General features: G+C 43.5%; 1 protein-coding gene across 10 annotated transcripts in view; it reads left to right on the top strand.

The window, feature by feature from the left end:
* The window catches only part of KIF24 (kinesin family member 24), a 33,431-nt gene that overhangs the window by 7,908 nt on the left and 12,727 nt on the right, over positions 1–12,796 (top strand). For 7 of the 10 annotated variants that reach the window (XM_064641386.1, XM_064641381.1, XM_064641384.1 and 4 more), the window contains 4 exons: positions 6,802–6,991; positions 8,831–8,928; positions 10,165–10,392; positions 12,063–12,150. In XM_064641386.1, coding sequence (XP_064497456.1) covers positions 6,802–6,991; positions 8,831–8,928; positions 10,165–10,392; positions 12,063–12,150 — 604 coding nt within the window. Of the gene's footprint in view, positions 1–6,801; positions 6,992–8,830; positions 8,929–10,164; positions 10,393–12,062; positions 12,151–12,796 lie in introns of those variants that run through there. The other 3 variants (XM_064641385.1, XM_064641382.1, XM_064641387.1) reach the window with 2 other exon arrangements.

Raw genomic sequence — 12,796 nt, 5'->3', positions numbered from 1 at the left:
TCACCAAATCCAGCCTCTGACTCAAGAATTGAACTTCAGAGCTGCTGGTCATTTGTTGTACAACATTTGGTGCCAAGTGATACCCATAAGCTCACATCCACTTATGAAGCCCCTTATTTCAAGTATCACTGCCTTTCTTTTCCAGGGGAGGAGTTTTCTACTTAAAAGCAGGGCTTGATGCTGGTCTGCATGGGAGAGCTGCACTAAAATTAAATGGAAGCCAGTTACAAGTAAAGATTGTAACTGGTGTGTGGTCTTCGAAGACCATGTCTTGAGATTTGTATCTGTCATGTGCTTCTGGGAAATGGAGCAGCACAATAGCAACGATACCACAAGCTGGTAGCTGTAATGAGATGTTGAGTAACTTCTGGGTTTGATTTCAGTTTATTAGACAACTAATATGTCAAATAATTTTAACAGGTGACCCCGCAAGGAGCACACACAGACCACCTGGGAGGGACGGACGAAAGAGCAAGTTTATTGTGGGGTTGGGGTTTATAAAGCTTTTAGGAGGGTCAAAGGGGACCAATCACAAGTTCAGGGTCACACAAAAGAAACCATCAGGTAAGGGGTCAACAACCAATAGGAAGGGGTTAACAGGGGACCAATGGGACACCTCAGGACACCTTGGGTAGGAGACAATAGCTTCACAGGGGGGTGTTGGGAAGAGGGAGACAGTGACACTGCAGAAAATACACAAACATGTTGAGACATGTTTAAACTACAGTAAAAGCTTCTGTTTCCATAGGGTTAGAGCTGTTTTCCTCACCAGTCCATCTCTGACAGGACTTTTTCCACACAGCATATGGCAAGTTCATTGCCACATCTCCTCCTTTTTTGTCTTTTAAAGCTGGATATGCTTTTAATGATTGAGAAGTTCTGGCACAACTGAGGAAACATGGAAAGACACACATAAAAAGAAACACTACAGAAAGTCCTAGTACGATAACTACAATAATTTTCTTAATAGTGGAAGAGAGGCCTTTGAAGGGCAGCCAGCTGAAAAAATCATCAAAAGTCAGAGGATCAGCTTGCTTGATTTCATGAACTAAGGACTTAAGCTGATTAATCTGGGAGTGGATAGATTGGGAGTGATCAGAGAAGTTGAGGCAGCAGAGGCCTTCAAACTCCTGACACCCATGGCCATTTACTAGAAGGAGAAAATCTATTGCAGCACGATTTTGTAACAAAGCTTTCTTATTGGTTTGGGTATCTTGTAAGAGATCATCAAGGGCAGCACTTGTGGCATTAGCTTCTTTTGCTAGCCAACATCCCATTCTGGTAAGGAGAGTTAAGGCTTTTGTGGAGCTGACAATTGGAAGTATACCACTTATAATGTTTGCGGTGTCTGACCAAAAATGCATGTTGGAGTTGCATTCTGCTGTGAATTCACTCAAGGACTGTAATTTTGCTAAAGGATGTTCTTCAGCTGGATGTGGGGGTGCTGCAGCTACAGGGACCTGCACTGCTTTAGGTGGAGAAAGGGGTTTTGATTGTGATGGATAGAAATTAAGAGGTGGGTGCAAACCTTGGAATTGCCTGCGCACTCTATGATGCGAAAAAGGTGAGGTGCTTTGGAGGTTACTATTTCTTTTTGCACGATTTTTGGGAGGCCTTACAGGTAAAGATTTCATAAGGGTAGCTGGATTGTACAGTGTTAATTTTCCAAATGTGCAGGGGCCTCCAGCAGCTAATCTGGGAATCATATTCCAGACTCTAAGTCCACAAATTAAAAAGACTCCTTTTGGAAGAATAACCGAATCAGGGGTAGCATGTATCTGGTAAGGAACCTCTTCCTTGCACCAGAAACTGAAATTGGAATAAGGTCCATAAGAGGTGACATTAATTAATTCAGGAGGGGCAACATATTTGTTGTGAATGAAGTAAAAACAGAGAGGAGAAACAATACTCCCTAAGATTTCTAATTCCTCAGGTCTCTGCCACTGATAGCTAAATGTTTGTCTGTCATGTGAAGTTTTTGCTGGTCTTGTGAGACAGTCCAAGAATGGATTCTTGAACTGATCATGGTCATCACACCAGGGGATATACTGATTTCTAAAACTACCCCATTCGCTGGGTGTCCAGGGGATTCCTACCAGACAGGTCTTAAAAGGGTGAGAGGGATCTAAGGTAGAGAGACAGATAGAGTCAGTATTTAGTGATTGTGCCAGGTTTAGCCAAACATTTTGGCCAGAGAGCATTACCCAATTAGGAATTTTTGGAGGAGGTGTGGCAAGGGCTCCTGACATTAAGTCTTTCTGATTTGCTGGTGTTATGCTGCACGCAAAAAACAGGATTATCCCGAAGATGCTGCTGATGAGGGATCGCTTCCTGTAGCTGGTGCTGAATCCGTTGGTGCTGGATCTGCTGCTGGTTGAGCTGGGAGGGAAACTTCTTGGTGGATTCTTACTAGTCTGGACGGTATCCATTTTGGACCTGCTCCTGTGGAGACACAAGCATGTCCTCTCCCCCAAACAATTAGAGGGACAGGACCAAGCCATTCTCCTGTCAGGATATCTTTGTATTTTACCTTAGCTTCCCCCGTTTTTAATTTTTCAGCTCCAAAATGATGTCCAACAGGTGAAACATCCTCATGCAGCCTATTTAAAAAATTGAGGACATACAATGCCTTGTTTAAACATTCTGATGGAGAGAGACCTACAGTTGTTTTTTCTTGTTTTTTCAGCATATCTTTTAAGGATTTGTGAGTTCTCTCTACTATCCTTTGTCCCTGTGGAGAGTGCGAGAAGGCCTGGGTGATAGTGGGTTTCCGTGTTTGTCAAATAGAGATCGACATTGTACAGCCCAATGTACCCCTTTTTTACACCTGGGGCAAAGGCCTGGACGAATGGTTTTTGGAGAATTGGGGCTCTGAACTTGTGGGCAGTTAGCTTTTATATGACCTGCATGTTTGCAATTATGGCATATTATTGTGGAGGGGTCTAGGGCTGCTGCTAAAACCTGGGCCATTTTTTCTGCCATCTGCTGAGTTGCCTCAGCAATCTGATTGCCCAATTGTGTATTAGCTTCAACTAATTGGCTTGACATTGATGCCTGAGCTTGGACCAGGCTATCTGCTAATTTGTCATTAGGGCTAATATCTTTGCAAGCCTTTACCATATCCATGGGGGTAGGGTCCCGAAGGTTTCTAAGTATTTGTTGACACTGTGCATTTGAATTGGAGATAGCTAGCTTCAAGAACAGGGCATCTTGTGCTTCTTTCACCTTTATTTGTTTTTCTATAGATCCTTTTAACCGTTCTGCAAAGTCAATAAAAGATTCATCAGGCTTTTGAATTATATTATGGAAAGGTGGAGTTGTTTCAGAAGCCTCAGCTACTGATTGCAGTGCCAAAAATGCCATATTTTTAGTAGCAATTAAGTCTTGTTTTGGAATTTTGGCCTGATCTGTATTTGCAGAATAAGGACCTTCACCAAAAAGCATTTGTATGGTAGTTTTTATAGGTCTACGTGTAGTAGAGCTAGTTTCATGAGCATATTCTCTAATTAAGGCTTGCCATTCATCTAAAAACAATGATACTTGTACCTTAGTTAGTAAAGCTCTCATAATATCTTTTAAATCATTTGGGGTTAGTATAAAACCAGAGAATATAGATGACAGAATTCCCATTGCATAGGCTGAGTTTAACCCATAAGTTGTTACCGCTTTTTTTGCATCCTTGAGAAGGGGTATGGATAAGGGGTCCCACACTGGGGCTGAACCTGGATTATAAAACACTGGATATGCCTGCAATAAATTTACATCATTAACAGGTGTATCAATATCATCTATATCATTACAATCATTGGTCTGGTTGGTTCCTGTGGAAGAAACAAAAGGGTTAGAAGGAGAAACAGAATTGTTAAAATTATTTGACATATTTGAAAATGGATTATTGGGAGAAAATTGGTTAAATGTTTTTAAGGATTGTGAGTTCGGTGTTGCTGAGTCTATCACCGCTGGATTCACGCTGTAAGAAGTGGGGGAAACACTGTCTGTTAGCTGCGGGTTTCTTTGCATGTTGCAGCATGATGTGGGAAGAAGCGGAGCAGAACTGGAGCTGCAGGGCAGGGGTTGTCCCATCCTCGGGGCCGGGCACGGAGGGGGTCCCGATGACGTCATCCTGTCCTGCTGGGTATCCGTAGGGAAGGCAGGAAATCTTGCTGCTGGTCCGGCGTGGTTGAAAGCTGGAAATTCCTCGCCTCCTTTGTTTGACCATGCGGTGATAGTTGTCGGGGGCTGCGGCTGTGGAGGCACCTGGGGAAACTGCAGTTGGTGATCGCCTGCTGAGAGCTGCTGGGCGGGAGGGAGTGGGGCCGGGGCCACGCAAACGGCTGCTGGATTTTCCTCGGCACAAATCTGTCCCGAACAGTGTCTGTGGCGGAAGTCGGGGCTTGGGAGCAGCGGGATGGTTTCGCTTGCTCTCGGAGGGAGAGGGGGAGGGGGGCGAGGAGGGATCCCGTTGGAGCTGTCCGCGGGCGGCTTCTCCTCCCCCCGCTGCGCCGGCGGCCGCGGTGGAGGGGCCCGGGACGGGGCAGGGGCTGCCCCGATGTTAGTGCCCGGGATGGGGGTTGCCGCTCCGGGTCCCATCTGCGCAGGGGGCTGAGGCTGGCCAGTTCCAAAGCCTCCTGCTGTATCAAGGACCGGGGGCGCGGCTCCGCCATGTGCTGACCGCGGTGGGGGGGGGTGAGGGGGGACGCCTGCCCAGGGCTGCCGGTCGGGATCTCGGTTTCCCTCCTCCCCCGCTTCCCGCGGCGATTTCGATCTCCCACCCTCTCCTAGACCCCGGAGGGAAGCTGCGCTGCTTTCTCGTTGGGGCTCAGAATCTTTTTCTTGCATTTCAAGAATTGTTACGATATGAGTCCAAGCTATGTTGGCATGTATTGCTGCTTTATCGTTGGAATTTGCAGCTATCCAAATCTGTCTGCCTAGTAGTTCCCAGTCTTTAGTCGTCAGACAGAAAGGAAGTTTAAAGTCAGTTTTAACCATAACTTTGGAAAGGCTTTTTAAGGATTTTTTGTTAGTCGATTTGCCATTACAACTTAATAAATTTTTCAAATGCTTATAGTTCTCTTTTTCTGTCTTAGTGAGGGATGCTCCCATTTTTGTTTTTTTTTTTTTTTTTTGTTTGTTTGTTTCTTTATATAAGGGAAATATGCCGGGTCTGCTCCTTACCTGAATGTCGTCAGGAAGGTTGAAGTACTCAAAACAGGCTGCTCTCCTGTGGTGATGCTGCCCGCTAGTACTTTTGCCGCTTAGACTCCGGTCCTACCGTTGCGCACGACTTCGCCCCAGTCTGTGCGTTAGGACTGCTCTAGTCTTCACAGAAGAGTTCGAACAATCTTGGCCTCACCACGTGGCACCAATTACGGCGGATTGGGGATATTTGGGGGAGACCTCCAGGCCTTAGGTTGCTTGCCCCATTACCTGTGAGGTGTATGCCCTTCCCCCCACCCCTGCACGTGGCCCGGTGACCCCGCAAGGAGCACACACAGACCACCTGGGAGGGACGGACGAAAGAGCAAGTTTATTGTGGGGTTGGGGTTTATAAAGCTTTTAGGAGGGTCAAAGGGGACCAATCACAAGTTCAGGGTCACACAAAAGAAACCATCAGGTAAGGGGTCAACAACCAATAGGAAGGGGTTAACAGGGGACCAATGGGACACCTCAGGACACCTTGGGTAGGAGACAATAGCTTCACAGGGGGGTGTTGGGAAGAGGGAGACAGTGACACTGCAGAAAATACACAAACATGTTGAGACATGTTTAAACTACAGTAAAAGCTTCTGTTTCCATAGGGTTAGAGCTGTTTTCCTCACCAGTCCATCTCTGACAGGACTTTTTCCACACAGCATATGGCAAGTTCATTGCCACAAGTATGTGTTAGTTTTCGGTTGCTACAGTAAGAGATTTTGGCATTCGGACAGCATGGCAGAAACACAACTTTTGGGCAAGTTGGGGCTTGATTAGTTGAAACTCAAATCCAGGCTGAAAATCATTACTCATTTGGCTGAATTCAGCTTGAAAAAGGGAGAGGTATAATGAATACATTATTGTTAAATTCGAGCCTGTTCTTTATGCTGCATCACAAAATGCTTTACACAGCAGGTTAATCAATGAAACATGAAATGACCTTTGTTTCTGAGGTGTCTGGAAGGGAACTAAAGTAGACTTGCCAAAACATAAGAGCACAACTTTGTCAGTGGTCTGAAACCACATAACTTTTTACGAAAAAAGACCAAAGGGGAGACAATGACACGTTTCAAATTTTTTTGAGCTGAATAGGAACATTGTGATGCTGTTTTATTTCCCAGTTTGGGGCATTTACTTGTAACCTGTTTGACAATCTATAATGGGAAGAATGACAGTCCAGCATAGGAGGAAAAGGATCTAAATATTATACCTTCTCCTTTTGAAGATCTATTTGTACTTTTATCTGTACGTTTTTAAGTGACTAATTGTGAGTGCAAATAATTTCAGCAAGATTAAATTTCATTATGTTAACTTCCATATTATGCCATCTTCCATCACATATTTGTGTGCAACTGAAAAGATGCCAGTCCAGCAACAAAGTCAGGAATGTGGCTGTACAAACTCAACTTTTTACAGAAGTGCACAAAAAGCATCAGCCTGTTTAGGAAAAAACATCAGAAAATTCATCGTGTAAGAGTGAGGCATGTTATAGAGTTTTTTGATAAGCATTAAAGGCAGAAACATTACCTGATAAAGCTGACAATTCAGGCATATCCTAGATACTGTTGTAACCTGATTTTAAAATGTAAACCTACACTATTGTCGTAGATCCAACACTTCTGAGAAAGAGACTCCGTGGACAGAGAGTGAGAAAATCAGAGTGTGTGTCCGAAAACGTCCTCTAGGCCTGAGGGAGGAGCGACGGGGGGAGGTGAATATCATCACAGTGAAAGACAGAGAAACCCTACTGCTCCATGAGAAGAAGGAGGCAGTTGATCTTACACAGTATATTTTACAGGTAACATGCTCCACTGGAATGTTGAGTTTATGGGCTGGTCACATGTGTGGAAGCGTAAAGCATCTTGTGCTTGGAGTTTCCATGAGGGAAAACGGAGAACGGCTGTCAGCATTTCTTACACTGAAATAGATGGTGGGCTTTTCTTCTGATTTATGCCAGCCTGTGGCAGAAAACCTGAGCCTGGAATTTTAAGCTCTAGAAGCTCTAGAAGCTTTTTTAAATCTCTTGCAGCTTTCTTTGTATGTGGCAAAATAAACCCTCCTGCAGCAGCAATGGCACATTGCTGCAGGAGAACTGCCTGCTGCAGAGCCCACTGATGGCTTCACAGGATACTCCAGTGAGGGGTTCCTTTTCCACTGTTTCAGCACTGTAGGTCTGTTTCAGTGAATCACATACACGCTCATCCCCTCCATTCTATTGTTCTCAAATTCTTTTGAAAATTAAGTTCCCTTTTGGTCTTTGTTTCTTAATCCCGAATGCTTTGTGCTGTCATAGTTCAAATTCTCCCTTTTGACTGACAGCACCAGGAAGAGAACTGATTTCTACAGAGCAGCAAGCCATTCTCCCTCTACTGGGTGTTATTTTTACAGTCTGGGTCCTAGGAACAACTGTTTGGAGTAACCAGTGAAAATCCAGTTTGCAGCTCTCTCGGGTCCTGTTCATGTGCCACATTTTATGGTGCAACACATGCAGCAACTCCACCCCAGTCCCTCCATCTGAGGACCTATATTTGGCATGTATGCAGTGCTTATCACCTTCACGTCTTGGTGCTGAAATAACCGTTAACTAATTTTGTTATGTCAGTACAGATAAATGAATTCTTGCTATCAGTCAATATAGTCGAAACGAAAGTGCTGTGGCAAAGGCTGTCTCTACTCTGTAGGACCTAGGAGAACTTCTCTGCTTCCAAGTCTGGCTGCTCACCCTGCGTCCTTCTCTGGGTCCTATAGAAAGGACAGCAAGGGGTACAGAGCAAATGGGAGGTGGTGGAGCATATTCCATCACCCAGACCTCAGGCCCATCACAGAGCACATGTGCCCTGTGAGCTGAGACACCCTGGTTTAAGCTGCCTGTGCACTAGTGTGGTTGGTTTGTGCACTGTTGAAATGATTCTCAGTCCTAGAGATCTGCCACCTTAATATACACTGCAGTGAGTTTATTGGAGTGCAGTGTTACACACCAGTTCACGAGCACTCTTGAAAACCTGATATTTGTGACCATCCCTACAATCACTACTCTTAACCTCATAATGAAGGAGCTCATAATGAACTCTGCTGCATCCTTTCCACAGACCCTGCTTCTTTGAGTCAGAGCTGGAGTGTGGGAAGTTTTGGGTTTTCTTGCCCCCTTCTGAATTAATACAATCCAGCTTTGCCTAAGAACAGCTCCTCTCTTCTCTGGCACAAAAGTTTTTAAGAACAGAGGCAATTAATCACAACTTAGTCACAACTGAGGACTAATTTTGAGAAAGGCAAGAGTTGACTCCAAGTTCTTTTTACTGTTATAGTCTTACTGTACATCTGTAGGCTGAGTCATTTCATGAATAGGCTTTCTTTAACTGGTATTTTTTTATTCTTGTGGCATGTTCTGCTTCAGAATGATGGGAAATCAAGGCATTTTTCTTCCTTCTGTTTTTTTTTTCCTATCCTGAGTCTCCTGATTGGTGTGTCCCTGCAATATGTCGTGCTGCATGTTAAGTGTGCTGGGTCACTTTGTGCTTGTTCCAAAGCCATATGAAGTCACTGAAAAGACTTTGGTTATTTAATTTTACCTTTGAGTGGGATTGAAGGGGAAATAAAACATGTTCATTTTCATGCAAAGATCATCTTTATTTTTCAGCATGTTTTTTATTTTGATGAAGTCTTTGGGGAGTCATGTACCAATCAGGATGTGTATATGAAGACAGCCTATCCTCTCATTCAGCATATTTTTAACGGGTAGGGCATAAGTGCTTACATTTGTTATTTTTTGCCTTGTTTTTGCCTTGTTTTTCCATTTTCATATACTACTTTAATTTTCCTTTATGCTTTTCATCTTTTGAAAAATGCATTCATTTCACCCTTGCTACATACCTTCCCCCTTTCAGAATGTCTTTGATTGCAATTTTGACAAAATAAATCAAGGAAAACTTTGTGCTTGGCGGCAAATCTAAATTACGGAGGAAGGTAAAATTGGACCTGAGGTGCAACCAAGAGACACCATGGCCAGCCTAGAACAAAAAAATGTGTCCCAGGATTTCTGAAGTCTAATCTTCACTCTAACAATCATGTGGTGCACAGTCATCTGTAGAGGAAATATGTTACTTCTTTCCTGGGACTGCTGAGAGATGTTTTTGCATGTATTTGTACAGTTCACAGGGCAATAGAAATTGTTAATAACCTTGTGATTTATTTTTACTTTATTGATTTATATTTGCTTAGAGGTTTAATCATAATTACATACTTCCTGATTAATGGGAAATTGATGGTGGTTTTATGTGAGCGATCTTATTTTCATGCAAAATAATGAGCTCGAATATAGTTACCTTTTTCAGTCATAGAAGGAAAGGATTACATATCCGTGCTGAAAATTAACGAAGTGCAGTATTCTGTTCCTGAAAATCTCTAAGTGTCATCAGCAGAGACAGCATATCATGCTCCTGAGAAAAGGAAAATGGAAAAAAGGAAAATGAGGCTTTGTCTTGCTTTCTAATAGTCACTAAAGCCACGATTCACATTACAGCTAATCTAGTAATGCCACCAGAATAGATGACACTGTTTTTTCCTCAGCTTTCCCTAACTTTTCTGTCCCTCCTGCTGCATCCCTTTCACAAGTGTTGGTCTAATCTGACACCATGGTGAGCTAATTCTGCAATCTAAGCTGTCAAGAAATTGTTCACTATGCTCACTGCAGACCTGCATTTTTACCCACTATCTGCCAAGGTACTTACCTGGGTCAAAAGTCTTTTTTTAAGGGGGACAGGGAAAGGAAAAGAAAGGAAGAGAGCCAGCACTCTGTGAGACATGAGATCTCCATAGGATGTGCTTGGGAATAGTTGTTAAGTGGTGTGCAGTTTCCAAGAGAGGATGGCAAACCAAACCTCATTGCGAAGGGGCCACTATAGATAGATACCAACACTGCAGAATCTTATTTAATAGATATGAATGAATCAGATGTGACACTAAACACATCAGTTATCTTCACAGAGGCAATGCCACCTGCTTTGCCTATGGGCAGACTGGTGCTGGCAAGACTTACACCATGATAGGAACTCACCGGAACCCGGGACTCTACGCCCTGGCTGCCAAGGACATCTTCGGACACCTGGAAGCTTCACCGTCAGGGAAAGACCTTCTTGTTTGCATCAGTTTTTATGAGATCTACTGTGGGCAGCTTTATGACCTGCTAAATGGAAGGAAGAGGTATTTAAATAAAAAACATGGTTTACTATAAACCTATGGTTATGAATAGGTTGGTTACTGTTTAGAAATCAGTTACTGTTTCGTGCAATTTCATTTAACATATTGGCATTTACAGTACATGTTATGTATTTAATTAGGGCTGTTTCTGGGAGCTACTTAGGGAGGAAGGCAGGATCTAGCACCAAATACTGTGACACTGATAGGGACTCCTGGTTTTATTGTTTGGGGGAGAAATAAGTAAGAATAAGGACCTATGTTTGAGATAAGAGCTCAGATTGTTTTGCTTACACTCTAGAAATATAACAGCTGAACATCCATAGGTAGAGAAACAACTTTCTTGTGGCCTAAAGTTCCTATCTTAGAATCTTAGAATGGTTTGGATTGGAAAGGACCTTAAAGATCATCTTGTTCCACACTCAATGCCACGAACAGGGACACCTTCCATTGGACCAGATTGCTCAGAGCCTCATCTAACCTGGCCTTGAACACTGCCAGGAATGGGGCATTCACAACTTCCCTGGGCAACTTATCTTAGGGCAAACATTGTCCTTTCCCTGGTCAAACATAACCTCTGTCAGTCTCTCCTGCTATGCCAGGGGGGCTTTGGCTCTTGCCAGTCCAGTCTCTGAAGATCCTGTTGATCTCTACTTGTCATGCCTGACACTGCAGAGCCTGCTCACCCTCTCCCTGACCACCTTTACCTGGCAGCCCAGCGACTTGGCCAGAGCAAGCCTCTGCACGTGATGCTGCCACCACCTCAGTAGCAGCACCTCAGTCCCAGACTTAACTGGATGGTCCTATACTCCTACAGGAGCTCCATTTGGAATTAGGACAGCTCAGCACGTATTTTGCTTAAAAAAAACCCACCGTGGTCTGAAATTTCTAAATTTCAGCAGCAAAATGTTTTCAGGGTGACCTTGAAGGAACATACCTGGCAGCTGGGGTTCTGCAACAGTCTCAGAGCACTGTCCTTCAGGCTCACCAGAGGGCTTAAGGAGGAGGTTTCTGCCCCTCTGGGGAAGCAAGCATCTGTTTACAAAGGAAGCACCTTTCTCTATGCATGTGTGTTCCCTTTCTCCAAAACAGTCTTTAAGGAGCAGGCAGTGTAATCTGCTGTGTAAGGAGTAGATTAACTAAGGAAGAAGGAATGTCCTTACATTCTCTGCACGTCCACTGGCTAACTTATGTGTCACTGAAGGAGAAGATTAAACTTCCTCCCATGTGCATCATGTCTGTATTATGCCTCTATATTGTAAGGCTTCTGTGTGATTCGTAGCACAGGTTCATAGGAGCTGCTTTAAAATCCTGTGCAAAAATCTTGAGAACATGAACAGAGCAAAACTTAGTCTGAACTTCCCAGAGGAACCCGAGGTGCAGTTTAAAGAAAGACAGGAACTCTAAAACGTAAACATGATAATTCACTTCCTAGCTTTATTATATTCCTGAACTAGCAGAAATGCATTGCTAATGTCTCTTTAGCAGTGAGATGCCAGTGGCACGTGTTATGAATTAAGTACTTCTTCAGTTCTAAAAATAAATGAATGGCAGCAAGGGCTTTCCCCAGTGAGTAGCCTTGATTGCTTTTTCTCAGTGTCACAGCGCTGGCACATGTCTTTGTTGCTGCTGTCTGAGATTTCAGAAATCTCCTTTCTGCACTGTTTTGTTTTCAGACTTTATGCAAGAGAAGATGGCAAGCACGTGGTTCAAATAGTTGGACTGCAGGAGGTCCAGGTGGAGTCTGTAGATGAACTGTTGGAGGTAACCTTTATGTTTGTGATTCATTCTTTGTCTTCTACAGCCTGATTTGCTGATTTGTGATATTTGCAGAGATTGTTATTTGGTGTGTAGCACAAGTGTATGTTCCTGTTTCAGGTCCTGAAATTACCAGTCCCAGCAGAGTACCAAGGGATGCTATTAAAAGTGCTTAAAAGTATCATTCATGAAGCTGCTTGGGTCACTGTGACTTGTGTTAGCCACATGCAAGCAGTTGAGTCACAGCTGTCACCTCTGCTGCCATTCCTTAGGGAACATCTTTGCCAAGAAGGAGACTGCTATCACTATTCCAGAAATTAGATAGTGTCCCAGCAAGGGACCTTGAAAGCTGGATGTGTATTTTCTCCATGTGATATTCTATGAACTTAGATTTTTGTATATAAAGGGTATGTGGGACAAAAAATATAAATTTGAAATTAGAACTGGTAATTAGAAAATACTTAAGATTGAGATATTGATCTGAATTAGGATTAAAACACTGCTTAGGTAATGATGTGTGATAACAGCCAAGTAAAATTAAGGTCTTTAAATTGTAGCTGACATTCACCACAAGCAGGGTTTCAATTTTCCTTCCCCTTCCGGCTGAGCCTGAAAAGAACACTGGCAAATTTTCTGCATTGTCTCCTGCAAG

This window comes from Pseudopipra pipra, chromosome Z (genome assembly GCF_036250125.1).
Source record: "Pseudopipra pipra isolate bDixPip1 chromosome Z, bDixPip1.hap1, whole genome shotgun sequence".
NCBI classification, from domain to species: domain Eukaryota; kingdom Metazoa; phylum Chordata; class Aves; order Passeriformes; family Pipridae; genus Pseudopipra; species Pseudopipra pipra.
This window is presented reverse-complemented; position numbering and strand designations above follow the sequence as displayed.